This window comes from Trachinotus anak, unplaced genomic scaffold (genome assembly GCF_046630095.1).
Source record: "Trachinotus anak isolate AG129_WGS33_773 ecotype Australia unplaced genomic scaffold, CSIRO_AGI_Tana_v1 ptg000008l, whole genome shotgun sequence".
In the NCBI taxonomy this organism is placed as follows: Eukaryota; Metazoa; Chordata; class Actinopteri; order Carangiformes; family Carangidae; genus Trachinotus; species Trachinotus anak.
In genome coordinates, this window is record NW_027273859.1 from 24,550,902 (window position 1) to 24,575,839 (window position 24,938).

The 24,938-nt window shown below is 39.7% G+C and overlaps 1 protein-coding gene across 1 annotated transcript in view; it reads right to left on the bottom strand.

Moving 5' to 3' along the window:
- Positions 1–24,938, bottom strand: part of ksr2 (kinase suppressor of ras 2) — a 97,571-nt gene that overhangs the window by 53,522 nt on the left and 19,111 nt on the right. The window contains exons 4-5 of the mRNA XM_071483699.1: positions 17,715–17,750; positions 16,262–16,763 (exon numbers count right to left, since the gene is read on the bottom strand). Coding sequence (XP_071339800.1) covers positions 16,262–16,763; positions 17,715–17,750 — 538 coding nt within the window. The remainder of the gene's footprint in view (positions 1–16,261; positions 16,764–17,714; positions 17,751–24,938) is intronic.

Here is a 24,938-nt window from a genome sequence, read left to right on the forward strand (position 1 = left end):
CACACATGGTCACATGATGCTGAACTAACCAATCAGAGGCTATAAGGGCTTAGACTGAGTTAAAAAGAGAAACTAGGGATGGATTCAGGAGGTTTTTATAACTGTTTAAAAGATGCAGGTCTTGTGAATATGTAAATAATATCTGTGTGAACATGAATATGTAAATAATTATCTGTTTAAACACTTGTACATATATTTTTTTGTAAATTAACTCAAATATACACTATGGTTTAACACCTACATGTTAAAGAATAATCTTAAACAGTCACAAGAAAGATCTAAGTTCATGTTAAATTATTGGTGCAGAAATTCACATGGGAAACTTTGCAAGACAACCGTTTCATTGAGCATTGTTTCTATCTGACAGTGCTGTATTTCTTGCAGACACAGTGATGTAGGAGCATCACAGTGAAAAAAGTGGATTCTGATTTTATCAGACAGGGAAATCTGTTTGTTGAATAGCAAACAACCATATCATGTAACTGAGGAAGCGGATCTAGATCTAGACATATCTCGAAGAGTCTCAACCACTGCACCACCAGATCATCCAAGCAACCACAAGACGCTGCTGCACTGCCATCGCAGACGTCACCACTAAATATAACAGCATGTTGGTTAATACACGTGTTTCATGGACACACAGAGGGTGTGTCAGGCAGCCCGGTGTGTGTAGGTGTGTGTGCGTGTGCCCACGAGCTTTGTTCTGATCATGGCTTGATGTCTCATCATGACGACATCTGCTGATCACCTGTTGAGATGGTAAGAGAAGAGTAAAAAACTCGCTCTCCCTCCTTCCCTCTCTTGTTATCTCCTCTTTAACTGTCGGCGTCTCCCACTAGGATATGGGTGGGTGTCGGTGCGCTGTCAGAGGCCAGGGGGAGGCACGGCACTCTCAGTGGGGATGGAAATCGTGCGTGTGTGTAGTGGATTGAAAGCTGAACATGATGCTGCAGAGACAGCAAGACACCCAGGGTGAAAAAAAAAGAGTGAGAGTGAAACAAGGGATTGAAAAATAGAGCAAGCCCGTGTGGGAGACAGAAAATGAGAGGGAGAAAGAGGGGATGACCAGATGAGAAGCGAGACCAGTGGTTTGGGACCAGGGAGCCGGGATAGAGGAGTGACAGGTTGACAGGATGGAGGAGTGTGACATGTTGTCTTTTCACAAGTTTCTCCGGGATGTGTGTTGGTGCACACTGTCACTGCACAGCCTGTCTGGCTAAAATAGTTTTATTCCTACATGCTGTTTCCATGTGAAGCCATCTGCAAAAGTGTGGTCATATTGTTAAGGGCATAAAATGTGGTTTATGTTTTTCATTCTACACTATTGTTTTCTGCTTTCAAACCAGTAAAACAACAACTGTTTGTTCGCAAGAATAAACTTCACTTTACCATCTGAAGAGAATGGGTCTCTCAGTTCAACTGCTAGTGTTTGCAGTACCACTTCAAACTACTTCCTCTTCAAATCAGTGTACCAATGATTAGTCTAGTGGGTCAGCAAAACTGTCAAACGTGCACTGGTTCCAGTTTCTCAAATGTGAAATTTGCTGCTTTTCAGTCTTATAAGATGGTAAATTTAAAATCTTCCACTCAGGAATTTTATCTGGTTCAGTAATTGAACAACATTAAAAGCCAGGTGTTCTGAACACTAAGTTATTGTATTAGTAGTGGTGGAAAGTAAGTCAGCACATTCACATTAAAGTATTGTACTTAAGAATAATTTTGAAGTACCTGTTCTTTACCGCATTTCCATTTTATGCTACTTTATGCTTCCACTCGACTACATTTCAGAGGGAAACTTTGCACTTTCTCCTACATTATGTTTATTTGACTGTGAGGATTGTAACACTTTAGTTGACTGAAGTACATGCCTGCACTGTGCTGGGTTCCCTTTCACACTATTGTCGTTGTGTGACTTCTCACTCTGTCTAATCTAATATCGTGTACAGTGCATGTGCACTTTCCTCTGGACACCTGTATTGACATGAGATCTCAGGGCTCAGTGGCTTCGATGTGCCATTACATCTCAACAACGACAACAAGAGCCACTTACTCTGACTGCAACACCCATTTTGCTCTTTGCAGGATGCTCTAAGCTCCACAGTTTCAAACTGCATAATGGAAGCACACCCCCAGCGAGAAAGTATCAGAAGCAGAAGTAGAGACAAGGGAGAGAACTGTTGTCATGGAGACGGAGGAAAGCATCTCTGCTTGTCAGTTAGCTGTGATATGGTCAGTGTTAGATTGCCGCTGTTGCACTGCCAGTTTTGGCCCCTCTCATTGTGAATCTATGAGACGAGCTGAAAATATTCTCTTGCATAAACATTTTTTGTAGAACATCTTTTCTTTCTCTTTCTTCTTCACAAGATATTTTGTATTCAGGTCTGAGCCTCCGTGAGAGTCCTGATTCATAAAACTTTTCATTTCATCAGGCACTGTGGTTTACTGTCATTACCAATGCTGCCATCTCCACCACCTGGAAATAATTTGTCATTCTGAGTGACTCTCACTGCTTCCACAAAAGAGTCTGAATTGAACCGATAGCAGGATTCCTCGCTGCTGAAATGCTCTGAAAGCCCACAACCGGGAAAAGTTGTGTTGATCGATGATGAATTATTTTGGCATCCAGCTTTTGGATGTTTGCCACTGATGGACTGCATTCAAAAAAGTGTCCTCATGCCTTTTGTACATCCACATACTCGGTTCTGTCTGTACCTCATTTTTCTAGCTGAATTGTCTGGGATGAGTAGGAGTAACAGGTGTTCAAAGATCCTTTGTCACTACATGTACAAGAAAATCCAAAATAATCACAATTTGATGTTGTTGCCACAAATCCTCATTAATTTGCAGACAACAGCAGTAACTGTGCTGTGTTACGGCCTTTAATTCTAATAGCAACTGCTGCTTTATTTGCTCTTTTTTGTGCCTGGAGTTCTCTCACTGCGGATCCCAGGCCTGCACATGTACCAAAACAGTTCATCTTGGCCTATCAAACCAAGTATGTGTCAATATTTAACCACATGATCAGTTTCTGTTTATTTGAGTTTTTTTTTAAAAGCCCTGAGCCCACTTTGAGGTGTTTGCAGAGACAATGAATATTTTCAATTAACTAACTACTTTTGTTTTTTTTTGGCACCCTTACTTTTGAAGCCATGCACATTACCAAGAAACAGGTTATTAAATACCTTCCAGTATTTATCCTCAGTCCTAGTTGTCCTAGTATCTGTAGGTTCCAGAGTTCTGCATGTACTTTCACCATGGCCTGAGGAGACTCACTTCCAGTTGTTTTAATAAAGAAGACTAAGAAGACAGCCAACTCAACAGTGCCATCTGACATAGTAATATTGAACTCATGATCAAATGTTGGTCATGCACCAGCTGCCAGTCTATCCAGTGCTGGACCACTGACAGATTCAATGAAGGAAAAAGTGGCGAGTCAAAGGACACTACTAAAACTCCAAAATCATTATTGGACTAGAAAAAAGAGAATTTTTCAACCCTACCTGATTTAATTCAAAGTGGTTTTAGTGGGTTTAGTCCAGTGTGCAGATACTCTCCATTTTCCCACTTTTTATGGATGGACTAGCTGAACTAGTTGTTATATGAAAAGGCGGTTTCAGAATGCAAATATATTCAAAGAATTGAATTGAAAGAATTTCAATAGTAAATAATATTATAACATCAAACAGAAACTTAAAATGTGTTTGTAGTTTAAATGCTAAGAAATACAAGTAAATATAATGAATGGAAATGGTTTTGAAGGCATTACATGCATTACATAACCACAACCAGATGGCTACCATTAACAGGGATGATATAGAATCACCCACTGCACTGAACACTGAACTTACTGAGATGGAAAACACCACAGTCTTGAACCAGATACAGAGGAGGAAATATAGAAAATGATTTCCTGCAGGAGACGTAGTTCATTTCCTGTCACTCCTTAAACAATTCCTACGAGGTTTTCTCTCATTGTTAATTATGTCTTCCCCTTTGGGAGAACCATTGTGTTGATACATTTTCTATATTTTCCATTGCCCGTGTGTTTAGGATTGATTTCACTGTTTATTTGCTTTTAAATAACTTTGAAAACTATAAACTACATAAGTTTTAGTGTCGCACGACCTAGCTGAATTGTATTGTAATCATATAAATTCAGTACATGTGACTAACAAGTCTTTTTTTTTTTTTACAGATAAATTTACCATCATCCTCTTTTTCTGTAACAAATTTGCACTAAATTTTTAGGCTTTTTCATGTTCCACTCTCCTACTTTTATCTGTCACATGCACGCCAGCAGGTGTGTGCATGTGTGTGTGTGTGTCTTTTCTCCAGCATTGAATTGAATCAGAATTTATTTTCTCAATTCTGTGAAAATGAAACCATAGCTCAAACCTTAAACTCTCTAATCCGAGTATTAAAGCAGCAGCGCTGGATGTGAAAACAGCTATTTGGCCTACAGCCGTGCAGGTTAAGTGGTAGTTTTGAAGCACAGGCGCAGCGGTAAATAACAGCGAGCCTAAAAAGAAGACGCAGGTCAGGGACAATATGGAACCTGGAGCAGATATTATCTGTCTTAACTTTAACGTCAGAGCGAAACACCGAGATGAAAGCCTCCAGTTGATGGCCTGAATGATGAACGACGGTAATAACTCCCTTTATGGTTATTGGGTAGTAAAACAGTCATTCTCCAATGCTTAATAAATCAGAAGACAGCTGTCGATACGGGCTGTTTCACTGCTTGATCTTTGTCACGGCAATGTTTGACATCATTTTCTCACTCCAGATTAAGTCTTTGATCTTCCCGCAAGATGCTGAAATGAAACTTTAATGATCTTGTCGGGAAACTTTGGATCCATATAATCAAATCAAAGGCAAAACCAGATTTCCACAAAATTAACTAAATGCTTTGTGCACAGTGTAAATGCTATCAGTCCTTCCTGTGTACAGCTCGTTAATCTCTCAGAGTTCTTTTTTATTCAACTTCTTAGAAAAGAATTACACAACTTTTAAGGATAACTTCTAATCGCCCACTCCAATCCTGTTTTCCGCCCCAACCAGCTCCCACTCATTCACAATTACCACAGAGAAACCATCAGCCTAATAAATGCGTTGTCCACCAGCAACAGTGGCATTTGGGCTAACCGCCACTCCTAAACACTCATATAAATTCATAATCATGACTCCAATTTCTGGGCCGCCAGCGGAGTCCGGGATGAGTGCTCATTACGGCCAATGGATGGGTGGTATCGTCTGGCTGTTAAGGGCCTGGTGTTGACATGCCTCCTCACCTGACTTGTCATTAATGGCAATGGGGCCAAAGCTCTGATTAACATGGATGAGCTTTTGCGCGTGGAGAAAAGAAGATACACACTCACAGTCCCCCTTAAAGCACAGGTGCCACTGCCTTCTGGAACATACATGCATTATTTCACCGCTCTGACATATGTGGCTTTGTGCAGTATACTTAATGTGGAGTGAATGTCCCTCACAGCAGAGCATGTGGGAACAATAATCCTCGCGGGGTCAGAGGTCGTCGGCTAATGTGACGACGTGTGTGTCCCAGGGAGAGGCGGATTTGTTTTTCAGCGGTCCGTCTGGGGGGCAGCAGCATTGATTTGACGCTGGCTGAATTTTCAGAGAACACTATAAACATGTCTTCAGATAACGGATCTGCCCATGAAACAAAGCTCAGCAGCAACAAATGGGAGGATTTTTAGACGACTGAATAGAGAAGCGGAGTTCATGCATCTACTGTTTTTTTACTTTTTTGAAATCTGGAGCTGCTGTTGTACTGGATCTCTGGACCCTTCTGGTGTTTTATGGTGTTTTATATGGACAACTATGAGAAAAACAAACCTTAAGATGGACTATTTAAATACATGATTTTCATTTACCACTGAAAACACCTGTTTCTGATTGGCTGTCAGATGTCTGTCCAATCCCACACTGGACAGCTCAGTTCCAGTCAACAGTTTCATCCTCGTTCTACATCAGTGCACAAGGTGAAGGTAACTGTTGCTATGGTTAAGTGCAGGTAGCCATAGCAACAACACTTCTGCTTCAATCCATGTTGCCAGATTAGCCTGGTTTCAGACCTCTGAACCGTCACCCACATCCCTGATCTGTTCAGGTCTTGTGCTGTGACCCACTGATTGGCTGTTGCAGCCAGTTGGAAGCAGTTGACCAATCAGACGTTAGCAGGCAGGTGATGAGAATTGAGATGTCAACTTCCTACAAAGCTAACAAGCCACATCGCTACGTTCATGCAAATTAGCAGCAGAAAATTGCCCACAAGTGGAGGCGACCCGATGGCCGGGTGGTTAGGGTGCGTACCACAGGGGCGCTTGAGTACAGAGCAGGTGAGTGCCCGGTTCGTGTAATTCCCCCTCTCTCTGAGCCCTCATCATTTCCTGTGTCTCTACACTGTTCTATTTTTTGGGGCATCAAAAAATTAATTAACAAAGAAAAATGCCCACAAGCATTGATGAGTTCAACAGCTCTAAAAGTTGTCGCGAATCGATTTAAAGACATAACAAATCTTAAAGCCCCTGAAAATCTTTTTCTCTGAAAAATAAATATTAATGACTCTAAAAGCCACAATCAAAGTTGAAGTTTGGAAAAAAGACATTCTGATTTATTTTTTATCATGAGTCTGACAGAAACACACTGATCATTGACAGTTGCTTAGCAACATATGCACACTGCTTCCACAGTCAGCGGGGTTATCAGCGTAATAAACCTCAGGGTCTTGGCTATTTCATCATCATAACACCTGTTATGAGGGGTCAGACAATTCATCTGAACCAAACTTTCAAATCCAAGCAAACACATATACAAGTTCATCCTGAGCAGCACACACACACACACCTGTATTAACATCGTATGTCAACAAGAATCTACTGTGATCATGTGTACAGCACAAGGACAAGATGATATAGTGTGGAATTCCTCTTTAATTATTTCTATCTAGTTAGAAGAGCAAATCAGAGAATTTAAAACGCTGTGTCACGCTGATTCATAATGACTCATTCATCATCACTTCATCCAAAACTGACAAAGAATCCCAGTGTGAATCAATTTTAGCTGCATATTATAAGTTTTTGTATCTTTATGTTATTGTATCTTTTCTCATTTAACTTTTTTTATGCACCTTTTGACTGCTTATCAAAAGCCACATTGTTTTTTATACTGGTTATCCCGCTGGCAGAGTTGCCAGTCCAATCCTCAAACTGTCTATGGAGAAACTGAATGAGATTTTCACTTCAGTAACCAGGAGCACCCACAAATGGCTCCTCTTTCAGGATTATTGTCTGTGTTGGCTTAGGCATCAAAGCTCATTGAAATAATACTTTGAAAAAACAGTCCCCACACATGGTCCATTTAGTAGCTTTTCCTCAGAGCTTGGTATCACAGAGTGTCATCAGTGGTTGGAGTCACAAGGGACCTCATTGGCTAAGGGCTAACGATTTTAGCCACTACTGCATTGTGTGTGTTTTCTTGGACTCCATGCTACATGAATGTGGTCTTGAGTTAATATATATAAATAAAGCTGAATCACGACTGTCTTTTTTCTCCTTTAACCAGTGGCCATGTAATAATTGCATTATGTCGTATCCTGAACAAGAAACAATGGCCTTGCTTCAGCTTGGCGTGTTATTTGCTCTGTTCTAAAATATCCAAAATAAAAACATGTTATTTACTTGCTTAATTTCTTTAACACAAGTCTTTCTTTATTGTGTAAATTACAGGCATATGCACATATGTAATGTAATGACTCCTATGTAAAAAAGTCAGTCTTTATGGATCACACCATAATTGAAAACACAGACCTATTTTACTGCTGTGTTTGCAAACAATACCGATGTAAAGAAACCTTTCACAGCATCAGACATTAAGAAAACATTAAAACCTATATTTAGCTGCAATCTACTGTTATTTGCGCTGAAAGTCAATATGAGAGTAATAACAGGTTCCAGTCCTTCATAGGGGTTCGTTTATTTGGATTAGAGACCGCACCTCATGGCCGCCCTTTATTGAAATCTCTGCGAGTGATGCTCAACACTTGATCTCAGTCATTGAAGCCACCGCCTCATCACAGCTTCCTTTGCACCAGTGAGGAAACCAAACCCAATAAAAGAATTCATTTTCTGACTGAACTGGTAGATGTTACAGATGACGGTAAAATAACACATTGACAGGTTCTCAAAAGAGATGAGTGAGGAGAGAAAGAAAAGGAAACAGTGACAGAAAGGGGAAAGGAATGGAGGGAGAGAAATATATGATGTGTACACTAGCTCAGTGAAAGCAAACAGCTAAATTAGTCATGGAATGGATGCAAATTTGCTTCCCCTGAGTGTTGCATGGTAGAATTACCCTGAGAGGAGCAGAGGGTGAATCATGCCAACCCCCGGTGCCATGTGATTTATTAGCAAACATCCAATTCAATAAGAAAGTGCTTAACATTCAAAAAGCTGTGAAAGTCTCATAAGGTGCCATTAACTATATGATATTACCATTTCCACCGGCGGGGGAAAGGCAAGACAAGAGACCGTGGAGAAACAAACACGCCCACTTTCCTGAACGATCTTGGTGTGACGTGCCAAGTGGGACTGTGACAGACTGAAAACTCACTTGGCCTTTTCCACGCACACATGTTACTACTCATTAACATAGACAACGAGGTTCATTAATTGACACTCCAGCCCAAAGAGCCTCTCCGCTTTGAAAAGGGCACGGAGAGAGAGGAGGGAGGGGAGGGCAGGCCAGGGGGGGTGTGTGTGTTGAGGAATAAAGACAGGAGAGGGAGAGAGAGAGAGAGAGAAAGGCTGCAACATAAGCAAAATGAGATTGCTGTCGCACTTCTGCTTAGAAATTAAAGTTTAAGTGGTGCTGGGTATCCGGCGCACTTGTCTTTTTTCTAAGTAAAACTAACATGTTGAACAGCTTCAAAGAAATATTCAACCCACAGACGCTTCGACGTTGTTGGATATAATCAGTTTGTGATGATCAGTGTGTTTCAGGAGGTACTTTTAGTTTTTTTTTAATGTATCTTCTCTTAATATTGTCACATTAGGTTTGTCAGTCTCTTCATGAGGCTTTAGAGGTGAAAAAATGAAGCATTTCCCTGAAACGCAACACACCTTTATGAGGACTCAGAAACTGACTTAGCATACCTGGGTGTAAACTGAGCTTCTAAGTCACAGTTTCTGGACCCAAAAAGTCCACCCTGCAGGCCAAGTGGCAAAACTCCAGGGCTGAGATATGAAGGCGGTATGGACGTGCCAAAAACTGCAGTTCCTCAAATAGCTGCTTGAGGCTGGCCCCAAAAGCGAGTCAATCCCCATACACTCCACATGTGAAAATGCCCAACCGCACACCAGAATTAAACATGGTTAAACAAAAACGGTTTTGGTCCTAGCTAATTTCCTCCGTCATGGCAGCTGTACACGGGTGAATTTTTATACAACTCAACCGTTTAATTTTTATTAGGGCTTAAAATGACCAACCCTTTGCCCATTTTTGGATTGGCTGGGAGTTAGGCAATCATGTAATCAAGTTATAGTTTGATTTTGTTAATCATGGTATGCGTCTGGTGATGAAATCAAAACAAAACAAGTGCCCTAATCCAGATTATTGCCTGGTATTTCCAGTCAATCTCTCTACTGCTGCAAACTTCCTTTCCAACATCCATTCAAACCTCACAGTCATAATATGGTGCATCATCACATGCAAAAGATGTCTAAAAAAAATAGCTGTTGCTCGTCGTCCATTATCAGCCTCATTTCGTCTAATGTTTACCATTTTTCATTTTTGATGGAAACCAACAGGAACGCACAACAGGGACTTTTAGCTCCTGGTTTAGTATCGTTTATCATCACATGTTTCGGGTGGATTTTTTTATTTAATGGAATTTAGAGGATAGTTTTTTTTAGTATTTTCCAGTGCAACAGTGACAACAGGATAATCATTGAAAAAAAGATTAGAGAGTGATTAGCACATCTCTAGACAGGCACTGCTGGTTTAATTGATTTACGGAGTGCATGAGCCCACGTGAGCGTGCTGCTTGCAGTGTGTATATAATTCTGTGTTTGAAGGTGCTCAGTGGGATGGGAAGCAATTGATTGACAGAAGAAATTGAGTCCCACATTTCAAAGTCAAATTAGTAAATGTCAGAAAAGAATGGCATCATTAAAAAAATTATCTTACTGATAAAATAAAATACACTGACATAATAAAAGAAATAATAATAATAATTTCTAGGAAGTGCAAATAAAAGAAAGCATTTTTAAAAATGATTTTAATCGATCATGTCACATACTGTTAACAGTGATTTGATGACATTTTCACAGCGCACCAGCAGATTCAGTCATCACACCGAAACAAACAGTAATATTGGAGCTGTATTGATCCTCCGCTGTGCTCTTTAACCCTGTCTGTAGCAAATCTCTTCTAGGAAAAATGGGTTTTTTTGACTGATGACCAGAGGAGATTCCTTTTTAGCTCTGAGATTAATATATCCTCAATTTACATGTCCTTTTCTATATAAGGTTAGTTCATTTCAAAGCTATGTCTTATTACTTAGCAATGTAGGTCAGACAGCACACCTTATTTTTGTAATCTTTAAATGAAATCGAAAAACAAATTCCTATTTTTGTCTTGTAAGAGATAAGTCCGTATTACAAGTCCCTTTTTGTAATTTAACTTCATGATAAATTATGAAATAGCTGAAATTGTACAAAATTTTGCTTTGCTTTAAGTTATTTTCATTATATTTGGCTTTTCAAGAATAAGTAACATCTGGCTTTCAACTGTCAACATCCTCCTTCTTGTATCTTAGAAGCCAAAAGTATCTGCTGCCTACATTTTACTGAGACAGCTTCCTCACAAGAAAAAGAGAAAACACAAATCAAAAACACTCACGAAAAGTAAATCAAGTAAAAACAAAGTATTTAAATATGAAAGGTGGTCCCCCACTGAATATGCACATTTACTGTGAGTGTACACTGAATGACTCAGACTCATTTCAATTTAATTACTCCCCTAAATCCCCCTAAACCTGGCAACATCCCTGGACTCAGCATTTTTTTTTTTCATGCTTGGAAACAACCTAATTAATTACTGTATGGGGAATGTTTTTTTTCCCCACTTTGTAGCCTTCACAAAGTGATAATGAAGGTACAGATGCAAACAGGAGTGGTGACTGTAAAACTAATAGTTTCTGCACTGCATACTTGTACCTGCTTCAGGCTTTGTACAAAATCTGAACAAGTAATATTCTGATAAACTGTTGTTTTTACTTACAATAGTAAAATGATTTAAATGCAAAAAAAAAAAGGATAAGATAATTAAGTATAAATCTAAGATCTTAGATGTTAATGTGGGGTTGGACCAAGTAGAAAAGATAAGGATGTAAGACTTCTTCATTGGCTTCCACTGTAAAAGAAAGGGCACTGTGTCACTTGCAAATGACTTCATGCTTCATGCTAATTGGCAAGATTATGCTACTCGTTAAAGACATGCCTGAAGTTCTAATTTTATTTCATTACCATAGGAACAAGAAGAATCTGCTAAGAGTATATCTTCAAAGATCTGCTGGAAATTTGAAAGTAATGTTATGCTCTGAAATTACACCACAGAAAGTATTATCAGTGTCAGTGGTATCTTCTCTCTCCATTAAAGGACCATTAAGCAAAAATAGATATTTTAAAAATATGTTTTCCAAACGTTAACATACTGCACCCACAGTGGATCAAGATCTAGGTAACAGGTTTAAAATAAAGTATTTTATTCGATATAGAAAAGATCCCCTTGTAATAAAGGCTGCAGTTATACCAACCATGTTCAGACATTTCTTTCTAGCTTTAATACTCACTGGTTAAAGCTTGATGCTGAAGTTGTTTGTGTCTGACGCACAGATAATTATCAAAATGATTTATCATTTTTTAATAACCACAATTAATCAAAGTTTAATAATCACTAGAAAAGATTTGTCAGTATAAAGGGGAATGAGTAATGCCTTACACTCTTTCTCTGTAACTGTTTGAGTCCTTTTTCATTTAATTCTATGATTCTGTTTTTCTGCAGTTACAAAGTGTACATCTTTAATTTGATGAACACATTTGTCCGTTTTAGATACGGCGATCGTTAAGACAACAGATGCAACAAAATTAAAAGACAAAATTTGTTGTTTGACCATCATTTGTCTATTGCTTCCAGAACAATTACAAATCACTATCGGAGAAATAAATCTGTTGTATGATCTGGCACCACAATAGTTGAGGTTTGGTGTAGGCATAGAAACCACATGGTTAGGGAAAGAGCATGGTCTGGGTTTAATTACAGTTTTATTAAGGCTCTGGGACTTTTGTCTAGATGGTTAAGAGAAACTAATATTGATTATCAAGCAGAAACAAGAAGAGAACAGCAGTGACAGTAACAGTAACATTTTTAAACTAAATTACTCTCTATAACATGAATGTGTTAGTACTGCTCATTCTACTGAGAATCAATGCCTCAGTCCACAGCTCTGTGTAACCTTCTGCTCTGTCACTTATAAAATATACAGATCAAAAATCATCCTAACTGCCCAGTCCCAAGTGGCTTAAAGTGAAGAGAACTGAGGATCTAGCGATCCAAAGTAGACGAGTAGACCGAGTCAGTTCTAACAGACAAATCAATATGAAATGAAAATGAATGTTTCTGGTCAAGCACTTGACAGGTGCTGAGAAATAATACTCCAATTTCCCCACACAGGTGAAAGTTTGCTTTCTAATGCATTACGACTTGCAAAATTGGCAGCTGTTTCATCTCACGGTGAGATTTTCTTGAATCCTTAGGATATTACTGCACACATTGGTAAAGAGGCAATTTGCTCATTATTTCTAGGGTGAGATGGAAACCAGCCTGTGGTTCACTGCAATCTGAAAGGAAAACACATTATCACGCAGGCAAACAGATTAAACCAAGAAGCACAAAGCCATAAAGCAGAAGATGTGGGTTCACACAGACAGACCACAGTGTTTGCCGAGTTTTCAAAATAAAAACGAATGGAAACAATTTTCAGACCATGATTGCAGGAACACCTTTGTACAGTATAAAAACACATCTAGCACACCTGAAGATGAATTAACACAGAAATAGAAGCTATTTCATTTCAGAAAGGCCATTAAGATTCCCTGAGAGCACTTAATGTCACTTTAAAAGACAAAAAACTATGTAGCCAACATTAATAAATATGTTTTTAGACTGGATTAAGCCAAAAACATGACTATTAACCATATCTGAAAATCAAACTTGTTTTTATTACCAGTTACCAGAGCAATTTCTCCAGTTTTCACATGGCACATTCACATGCAAAGCAGATTGCAATTAACTTTCATACGTCCATGTATTATGTTTGGTACAGCAGTTCAATAATCTTTTATCTCTGAAGTTATCAGGACTACTTGAATGTTTCCAATGGGCAATTATTATATTTTATAAAATAAAATGTCACTTTTCTATCAGTGCCAAAATCAAACCTCAATTTCCCATCAGCATGTCATGCCAGGCATTCTTGCACATTCAGCGACATAGTCTTTGTGCTGTGTTATGCAGTGATAATGAGATATCAGGCCACATCTCATTAAGATAAAGGGAGAAAAATGTCTCTTGGGGTCAGAGGGTAATCTCTGGTTATTGTGTCCTGGCCATAGTGCCAGGCAATTAAGCAAGAGAAAATGAGGACCTAAGGAGCACTGTGAGCTTATTAAAATCCTGAGGTTGGTGACGGGGGGAAATATGCGTAGTGTGGAGAGAGCAGGGTATCACAGAAAAACAGCCATTAAAGTATGAATTGTTACATTTTTTTTCAGGGCTGGTGAAATGTTTGCAAATTGTTTTTCATCCTGGGCCATTATGTGAAAAACAAGATGAGGATTAGTAATTTTAATTTAAGAAAATGTACATTATGAATTTTCAGGCTTCAACCTTCAGGTATTTGCTCTTGCATCAAGAAAAAAAAACAGATACCGACTTTGCAATGAAGCCAATTCCCTTTAAGCATACAGATACAAAAAAAAAACAAGTTTGAGAGCCTCATGCCAGAACTGAACCACCAACGTGATGTTTGCCAGCGCCATCCTCCAACCAATTATGATGTATTATGAGAGGTACTTGGCTAGCAGAGAAGCCAGCAGATCTGCCCTGTCTCGATGAGTTGCAACATTTCCAGGCACACACAGGCCATTGATTAGAAGGGCTCAACTCACCGCCTGCAGTCTATCAGCGCTCAGGGACCGGTAATCAATTCTCTAATGGCGTTTGGGCTTATTCACTGCAGCTATGATCCACTCCTCACGGTGCAGATACACGTACACACACTGACGCGCACTGACGTGTGGATGTAGCCCTGTCCGCAACCAAGCACACACCGAATATAGCCCAGATGGCCATCGTAAAAAGCAGAGGACAACTCCCAAATATTAACTTACCAAGTGTAGCAGTGATAGGGCACTGTCATGTAATGGCATTATCAAAATGAGTGCGGCTCTCCTGAGGCGGACTCTGGTTCCTGATTACCTCGCAGTGGTGGACAATGTTTGTGGCCAAATCTGATCAGCATAGCACCAGACACAGGCATGGCCGGTCAGGAACTCAGCCCAAGGCCCCTTATCTCTACCGACAGGCCGTTGGTTCTTTATGGGCAATGATGTCCTCCTAGGAATTAATCTGATTGGGCTCTGGTGGAAGATTATGTTCGAGTAAAACTGCTGAAAGGAAAGGTGGGGCCCAAACTTTCTCTCTCCGCTACTTGCATCGAATGGAATCACAGTATGAAACCTTGTACACAGGAGGGAGAGGAGCCACTGAAATCTCTTACTGTTTGCTTCAGGCAGGCCATTTACTGAAACTGACTGAGCAGCGCTAACTTGGAATATTGGCTCTAAGAAACTTCACACACAAAGTAATTTTGAAACAATTTAGTGAAACAAATTGGTGCAATAAGAACCACATAGCCTCAGTCCTAAAGTACAGCTTCAACCATCATTACCCACTCGATTCTGTAAAGGAAAAATTAAGACTTTTTAGCCAGTTGTATCTCCAATAAATCCAGTACACAAAGCCACATCTAACACAGTCCTCAATCATGCACATTTTATTTCTGTAGCCACCAATCAGGCGTCTTATAACACCCAGTAGTAGAAAGTCATTTACTCAAGTTACATACTTAAGTGCAGTTTTGAGGTCCTTGTAATTTAATTTACCTATTTCTAGTCCAAGTTTAAATATTGTACTTAATTTATCTGGCAGCTGAGGTTACTGGTCACATCACAGGTTCACATTTTAAACACAACAAATGAGCTGTTTATAGATGAAGCGACCCTACAGGATGTAAAATAATTCAAATTAGCTCCATCTCAAGCAACTACGACAGTTAAATGCTAATTACATATTAATGCATTAGTAATAATAATATAATAATGTTATTAATAGTATAATAGTATTGCACTCAAAGGAGTACTTTTGTACTTTTACATCAGTGGAATTTTAATGTAGGACTTTTACTTTCAGTGTTTGCAGTTTGGAGTGGGGTTTTTTTTGTTTGTTTTTTTTTTGTTGTTGTTGCTACTTTCATTCAAGTAAAGGATCTGAATACTTCCACCACTGATTCTATCACTATAAATAATTTTTATCTCTAAGCCTAGGTTTGCTGTTGTAATCAATTCATATTCAAATACATAAATACACATAATATTACTAGAATTGTAAGGTAAATAAAATAAGCAAGTAACGCACATTCATGTTTGGGGGAAAGAAAAGTAAACAGGAAGATTTATGCTCAGTAAAAGTGTTTGTGACAGCGAACCCGAAACCTAATGTGAATCAATAACTTGATTCTAAAGAAAAAAAAGAACAAGGCCTCATTTAATGTGATTCTTTGTAAATTATGAACATAATTATAAATCTGAGCTTAATTAACCTGGATAATGAATTTGTGTTAAGGATTAAACTAATTCTTCTGTGTGTTCATTTACTAATCATAATTGAAAATACTGGCCTGTTTACAAAGATTACAGGTGTAAACAAACCAGAAAACATTAATTACTTTGACTTAGTTATTTAACTGGTTTCCTGTACCAAAAGACCTGTCAATCAATTTGGGATTGACAGCAGGTTCCACCCCTCGGCTTTGAATTTTGGCCGTAGGGCGACACACAAAGCTCCAAAATGGCCACCACTGTTCGCCATTAACCATCCAGAGAGATATCACACTTACTTTGGTGTCTGCGTGTCATCCAAACGGTTCCCCAGCTGGAACTCGTGAGATTTGCTGCGATGCAGTGCGGTGAAGCCCGGCAGCAGATGAATGAGTTTGCGGCTGGGTGGAGGCGGCGTTCCTGGGGCCTTCACTTTGTTCCTTCGCCGCATGGGGGGAGTGCCTGGTGGGGTCATGGTGTTGATCACCAAGGGAGTCCGAGGAGGCGTGTGGCCAAAATGCCTCTGGCGGGGTGACGGGGGCAGGGAGCGATGACCGGTGTCCATGGGAGGGAAGAGCCCTGTGACGGGGCTGTCGACGGTGAGTCGATCGACGTACAAAGGGGGGGCCAGGGCCTGGGGGCTGTGGCACATATGCTGGTTGTACTTGGACTGGACTTTGGGGCTTTGGGAGAGCTGGAACCGGATCCACTGACTGGCCTCTGGCTGGCACACCGGGGTGTTTTCTTTGCCCGATTCAGAGGTGGGCCACTGGATGGACCAGTCCTGCTTCGCCTGGCTCCCTGTTGGAAGATTGCAGAGACAAACACTGGTGATATACTGCATAATATGCATATTAAAGGGGTCCACAATCATTCAAAGAAAATATTTTCTTGCTTATGTGTAGTGGTATCGAGCCATGAAAATACTTTTAGTTTCTAATTAATTTGCCCAGGTTCTGAGATGTCTGTCTGTAAGCTCTTCACCTCCACACCTACGCCGGGGAGGGAAATGGAATTTGGTTAATGTTGCATACAGCTTTTTAAAAATGACATTTGAAAAATGAACATAGCCATGCAACAAACAAAGCAACATTGGTCATCCATAGACTCATCCTCACTGAACTACTTTCTACTGAAGAGTGAAAACTGTTGAAACAGTGTTCTTATGTAAAAAGAGGTTGCTGTTGAATTGAACAGTTTTTCAGCACTGAGAGCACTCTGTACAAATCTCAAAACCTGGGCAAATAAAACCAAAACTATCTGCAGGTTTAGGTACCACTTGGGAAGTGAGAAAATGTGCTTTTTCATAATTTGCGTGAACATTTGTGTGTAGTATGGGGCATCAAGTTAAACTAAATTGGTTCTTGACATCTTGACATGCTCTTAATATTAAAACATGTACTTCTTGATTGCAGCAGTGACAGTAATCCTGGCATCAGGCAGACATTTACGACCCACCAGTGTGCTCAATTTGGGCAATGAAAAATTAACTTTGCTGTTATCTGATGTGAACAAATTAGTGGTGCAGCTGTGTTCAAATTTGCAGATTAAGCACGAATGGATGGAGCACAAATAGTGAGAGACATGAAAGAGTGCGCCAAAACAGAACAGGGCAAAGCTGCATGAGTCATAACACAAGCCGACTTCCACCAAAACTAAACTTTCTGTTGAATGAGAAAGAAAAAAACAACAGAGAGCAAAAAGGTGAGCAGCCAGAATGAGTGTTTTCGAGATCAGGTGTGAATACTTTACCTCCGTTACTGTGAAATTTATCCTCCTCAAGTTGTTCTTCAGAAAGAAACAAAAAAAAAAAATGTGTTTATTGATCTGGCAGAGACACAGCTGAAATAGTCTACAATATTCTTCTTGCTTTTCCATCTGCAGTTATGCATAGCCAAAAGGCTGTTCGGGAAAACAAAACATAATGTTGGCAGAACTGATCCTGGGTGCATCTCAGCAGATGCAGTATCTCATGCATGACTGAGTCTGGGTGAAATTGACCCCACCATCTTCAAAAAAAAACTGCTATTGACCACCAAGTCACCATTTATGTAAATCTCTTTCAACAACCCTGCACTTTTTTTTTTTTTGTCATTATTTCTCTTCCCTGTGAGATCGTCTCTAAGGATCTATAAGACACAAAAACACAAACTTCAAACACAATGTCAACATCAGCAACATCAAATGAACCACGAAAAATATCTCTTATAAAAGGTCCCAGAGGAGCTGCAAAGTTTGATGGGGGAAAAAAAGCCTGCAGCCTTTCCTATTCTGCAATGTTATGTAGAAGAGGCCACAAGGAACGACGCCATGTGGGAAGAGACAACTGCAAATTCGCAAGGGACATAATATACAGAAATTTTCAAGGGTCTCGTTTTCTCTTTTTAAATATTTTTTTGACTTGAGGTTCTTTCCCAAAATAAGGCATCAAGGGCTTAATCAAAATGATCACCCAACTCTGCAGTCCCCTCAACTGTACCGACTGTTTTGGCACCTTTCAGCTCATACTTTTGGTTTTATGGCCCTGCAGCTTTACTGTTTTAGTCCAGTCTCACCACTCTCATCAACCAGCGAAAGAAGTCAAATATTTGTATTGAAAAATTCCCCAAAACTGACTGTATGCTACCTAAAACCCTCCAACAGCAAGCAGACATCATTAGCAGGTAGCGGGCGAACATAGTGGACCATGTAGCAGCAGAAGAGCTGGATATTTTTCTCGGGGATTGATGAATATAGGACTTATATTTATCACTTGGCTAGAAAAAAGACTCCAAATGAATGTCATTGATGCTATTTATCTGTTAGGGATGTAAAAGGATGGTGCTCATTGATTTTCAAGATAAATAATATAAGGTGATAATCTGTCAGTGTTAAAAAAAATAGCAAAAAAATGAAATAAAACTACTTTAAAACCATTATTTTCCAATTCTGCATCAAATTTATTTTAAGCAATTTGATCGCACAATTTTGTTCCCAATTACAGCAACAAAGGATTCTGATAAATTGTCTCAAGTGATGTCATTGTAGTCAACATTGGTTGAGGCATAACAAGTCTTAGGTTGAGGGCTCTGAGGGTGTGGAGTTAGAAAGAAATGAATTTACAACTGACCTCTGTATCTCTACTTGAGGTCAGAGGCTACATTAGCTAACATAACACATCCCAATCTGAGCTATCTGTGGCTGAGTTGAATTGTGGGTAGTTTAGGCACAAAGTATTAACAGGGAGGAAAATGCATTGAACCGAGAAATGCCACATCTTAAATAGGAATTATCAGTGTTAAAACAGTCTTATTTTTATCTGTGAAAACAACCACCAAACAGGAGCACACATATGTCAAAGGCTGTGAAAAGAAAAATGTTACACAAACACAACATTGCAATACATGAAATTATGTCGACTTAGTTGATGAAGCTCTCTGATTAGTTAACCTGGTGTTGTCTTTGTCATGGAAACCTGCAGGTTTTCAGCACTGCATCTTAGCTTTCCCCTGCACATAATGCAATACATTTCTGTGAAAAGCAAAAGTACAAAATGTGAAATGGCAATAGCTTTCATTTTCAACATTGCTTGATGTTCCTGAAATACAGATCACATTTGCACTGATTACTTACACTGATCCTCATGAATGTACATCCCATTCACAGCTGTAATTCACACCTATGGATATTAGTCAGTAGGGTGTTTTGAGCCCTCAGTGTGGCTGCCTGATGACCGCGCTCACACTTATTCCTGAATCCACATTTAGATACTCACATCTCAACCCTAAACACCCCTTCAGGAGGATATCGAGATGCAGAATGGATGAGTGGCCTCCAATGAGTGCTCATCCACAGATGTAGGAAAAGATGAGTAGGACGCTTAATTAAGCCTCCTTTATTAGCAGGAATAAAACCACAACAGGCCACTCAGAAATGTAAAAGTTCAGCTCACAGACCTCATATGACCAACAAGAACTGACCATCAGCCTCTAGTGAATTTATATCACTGAGGCTGGGATTATAGATGGGAGGCAACAGAAAGCTGATTGCTTTTGGGCAGGTCTGTAGATCTTTAATATCTGGTGCCTGAGATGCCAATTTGTACTGTCCATTTTAAAAATTAGTACCCTGCAAACTCTAACCAGATAGTTCTTGAAAATGTCAACCAATCACATTTGATTTAAATCATGAGCTTCCCTTTGGTAATTATATTCTTGCATGAAGCAGCCTCACTTTAAAAACTCTTTTGACAGTGCTGATACCCAAGTGAAATTTCTCTGCAAGAGAAGGAATGAACTTGAATCAGGCTCATGAAACTGTTGCTTCAAGTAATGAGTCAATTCATCAAGCCCACTAGTATCTTAGCAACTGCTTCAGCCAAATAGTAAGCAGATTTGACTTATGAATTTCTTATTTCACATGTTCTCACCTTGGCAAAAGCCTCAAGCAAACTGACAGCAGCTCGCCACTAAATGAGACGACGAACACAGACTGAGCGTAACCCCTTCGAGAACTGTGATTTGAGTTCATTTGTGTGGCTTCTGCTTGTTAGAGAGTGACTTTTATAACTTGCTTTACATGGAGAACTTTGACGCAAAAAAAAACAATGAGTCTTGTCATTCATCATGACTTCCCAGGGCTGAAAGGCATTCAACTGGGCAGTACCTGCTGATATCAAGTCCTTACTATGATTAATCATTTTCTAAAACATTCCTTCTCCGCTCCTAAATTCACATTACAGCATTGCTTCTCTTTAACTTTATTGCTGCTTCTCTTTTAGCTGCATTAAGTAATATTTAAACTGTATCAGAATATAAAATGACCCTAATACATTTGCAAGCACTTCTCATTTTCTACTGCACAAAAAATCCTGATGGTGCTATGAGCAAGCAATCACTGTCACAGCCTCCAGCCAAATCATAAAATGGCATAATTGTGCATCTTGAAATATTACCTCTTGACTCGACATTTCTGCTGGATGTCTGCTCTAATTAGCTGGATTACTGCCTCTAATATAAAAATGGGAGCTGAACGAAATTCTTAATTTGAGGCAAAAATAAAGTCCTACAGATGGTATTTGGTGCGGTTTGAACTTCTACAATAATAACTCGATCAAGGTTGGAGTTCAACAATCTTTGGATGAGAAGACTGATAACACTCTCATGTCTGTGTGTTAAACATAATGCTAAAACTGGGAGGAAATTAGCTTAGCTTAATATAAAGACCAGGAAAAAGGGCAAATAGCTAGCATAGCTAGCTCAATCAAAAGTTCAACAATTTGCTTGCCAGAACCTCTAAAGCTCAATAACCTACGTGTATCTTGTTTTTAGTACGACAGAAAGACAAAGTCAGCAACTAGCTGGTGAAGCATTTAGCTGCTAAAGAGCCAGATGTTTCCTTCAGGAGTTGGTGGAGAACAAAACAGAGATAAAAAATAAAGAGAATATTGCACTTACATTCATCACATGGACACAAATACAACTTCAAATGAATGCTAATGTTGCTCTATGTCTACTAGAGGTTTCCATAAGCCATTATTTGCCATTCTGCAACAAGTTTGCCATATTACCTAAGGTGATAACAGGTCAGTTTTGTGTTTACAGCTTTCTTCTACTGCTCCCAGGTGGACAAACAAGTTAAATAAGCAATAATCAAAGTCCAAGGAACTATTTGTTTAATAAGTTTTAATATTGTTTTAATATTTCTACATAGCCAATGTTAGCATTAACAGCTCTCTATTAGTCTTGACGAGACCTTCGGCCACCGTTGCATTTACGATACAAGAAGTGATAAAATTCCCTCAAAGAAGTCCCACTTCATCAGTGCAGCCTGGACCCTAAAGTGATGAGACAGACCAACACTTTGGAAGAAAATAATGCATTCATTAAGGATCACTCAAGTTTTCAGGGGCTTTAATGTATAGATATGAGTGTTGTATCAATCTTTTTATCCAACTCTAAGTAAAAAACATGAATAAATGTACTGTTTTTCAAAGTGTTAAACTCTTCCTTTAGCAAATCCTCACAGACCAATCTTTTTTGCCATGAATCAGCAAATACAGGTCGAGTATATGCATAACTTCAGATGTAATTTTGCAGCCACATCATCATCAATCTTCCGTTTTCTTCTCTCACCCAAATAACCCTGCATCTCCACATCAACTGTGGAACCAAACAATGCACCTGAAGCATTTAGGACTGCTTCTCCTCTGAAGTGATTAATGCAAATATCACACCCCAACACCATTACTGGGGCAATCTTAACATGCAGTGAGGCTTTGAGAAAGGCAGATAACAGCCTCATAATTTGACTAATTACCTCTAGATGTGTTGCTTCTTTGGGCTAAATGGCAGTGAAATGCCACTGGGACAGTAGCTGGTCTATCTTACTGCCACTGTAAACAGGATTTGGTGAAAAGGGCAATGGCTGAGTTCAATAGATGCAGCGTCCCTTTTTAATCTTTACTCTTTTGAGTTAAGGGTTTGTGGACGTTCTTGCAGTGTAATCAGTGGGACACAAAGTTAGACTCTGCTAATTAGTTAACAGCCAATAAGGACCACCTATAGGTGTTCAAGAAGATGGGTGTTGGGGGGTTCGGTCAATGCTTCATCTGGTCGTTTTCCTACCCGGTCGCATCTGCTCTTTTCTTCTCAACATGACTACGTTTCTTCTTCACCTCCTGTCGTCATTGCCTCTTTCTCACCCTAATTTTCTCTCACATTATTCAACATCCTTCTTCCCCCACCCTCCTTCTCTTTCCCCTCCTCCTCCGATCCCCTTTCTCACATTTTCTGTCCTTCCTTCTCCTCTGCCTTTCCTCATGTCTTTTTCTCACTGATGTCATTTGAAGCCAATTAGGTGTTTGCGTGCATGTGAAGCTGTCTCAAAGCAGGGCATGGGGACATTCACTTTAGCTGTCAAAGATTACAGAGGAAGGGTACCGAGGCAACCTGTCGTGCTGAGCAAAGATCAACACTATTAGCCTGATCAACAGAACTCATATTCAAGAAATTCTCCATGTGAAAATGTTTGTATGAGTGTGCGTGTTTGTTAAGTGTGTGTGTGTGTGGACTTGTCTAGAGGGGCAGGCTGGATAATGTGTGTATATTGCGGCACAAAGAAGCGACCGGCTGCCTCCGAATTGTATGACTCATCCTCATTGCAACTCGTGGACTGCAATCCCAAGAGCCTGTAGTGAAAAATTCTATTAACTTGCATTAGTTTCCTTCCTCCACCATCACACCACAGAGCAGCATACGCTCACTTATTATGTTCTCTATTTCTCTGGTTATGTGATGCATAGGATTGTAAAGTATATGAATGTCCATGTCTGCCAATTTTTTCTTTAATTCCTCATGACTCACAAACGGGAACAACATATTTTCTTTCAAAAATCATGCGCATAAATCTGCAAATCCTTCGTTCTGCTTTCATTCATAATGGTCGACTATATCTGTACTTTTGCAACAACCTCCAGGTTTTTAGGAGAAAAAATATAACTCTTTAAAAAGGCTCAAGACATAAGAACATCCTCCGCCTCTTGCCTGGCTGTGTTTAAGGTCTAAATGCTCTCATGGGGCCGTGTAACCCCTTAAAAACACACACTTCATTTATTCTCGCATATTTACATGCTGACACACAGGTACTTGCACAATCCCTCCAACACACACACACAGACACACACAGATGTGCAAATGTGGCGAGATTTCGTAGCTATGACACATCTCGCTCTCCAGGCTCCATCTGGGTAAGAATATGAAGAATGCTGCTGAACAGCCTGTATTTCTCTCGGCTGAAAGTGCCTCTCAACGCTCTGTGCGGTGGTGTAGAGGTGGTGGTGTTGTTGCTGTGGTGCATTCACACATCTCCAGCCAGCCCCCCTGTTAGAGAGCCCATTAGTGGCTATGTGTGGCCAGACCTTGCCTTTGGAGAGCCAGAGAGAGGGAGGGAGGTGATGAGGCGATGGGCGAAGAAGAGAGGGAGAGAAGAGAATGATAAATAAAAAGAAGGAGGACGGGAAAAGGGGAGGAAAAAGAGGCAGACGGCGAACACAGCCCAGACTTAGTGTGGAACTTATGACGTGATAACAGATAAGAGGAGGTTTTATATGGGAGGGGGATCATAACCCCTATCTCAGTTCAAAGACAGTTTCTGGGGTCATATGTAAATAGCCTCTATGATCTTTAACCCCTTCCCAGTCTATTCTAGGGCTTTGAATTTTCATTTTAAAATTCATACTACAGTTCTAGAGTGGGGGGAAAATATATTAAATCTGTACTGATCTGTTTCAATTCAGAATTCTCAGTGTATACCTATAGAGAGCTTTGCATCCACTGCACGTCCTGTTGATCTCTCAGCAAACTAGATCCAGGTTCAAGGTTCAGTGTGTCCAAATAAAAATTATAATTCTACACAGTAGTTTAAGGTGCATGGGTTGTTTTTAAATTAAGGTGTTGGAACTTATTTCTTAAAATAAGTGACAGCTCCAGAGAGAGATCCAGAGGAGGACATCATACAAAGCCAAGGGTTACCATCTCCTTTTGGTATCAAGTGACCAAGTCACATCAAGTGATGACAAAGAAGCGAGCAAGTGGACATTGAGTTGTTGTTGGTTTTTTTGTATTTTTTTTCTCAAAGGTCAATAATGAACTTCCGTAGAGATGATCTAACAGTTTGTAATCAGATGTTGATTATAATTGTTGTAAAAAACGACTCCATGGATCATTTGTGCAGCAGCTTATTATGACCCATAGTCTCATTTTGCTGTTAGGTGACATCTAGAGGCTGCAGTAATTATGACAGGAACTAAGGGACGTAGTTTATACAGCAGCATAGTCTACAGGAGGAGGAGGTTGAGTTGGATGGATGGGTCATATCAGAGGGTTGAAATAAATGATCTGTCTGGTTGTTCTGGTTTCTTATCTCTGCGTCTCTGTTAAAGGGCATAATGCAGAAAAAAACAAACAAAAAAAAAGTGTTGTGAGGTCAACAGGTTAC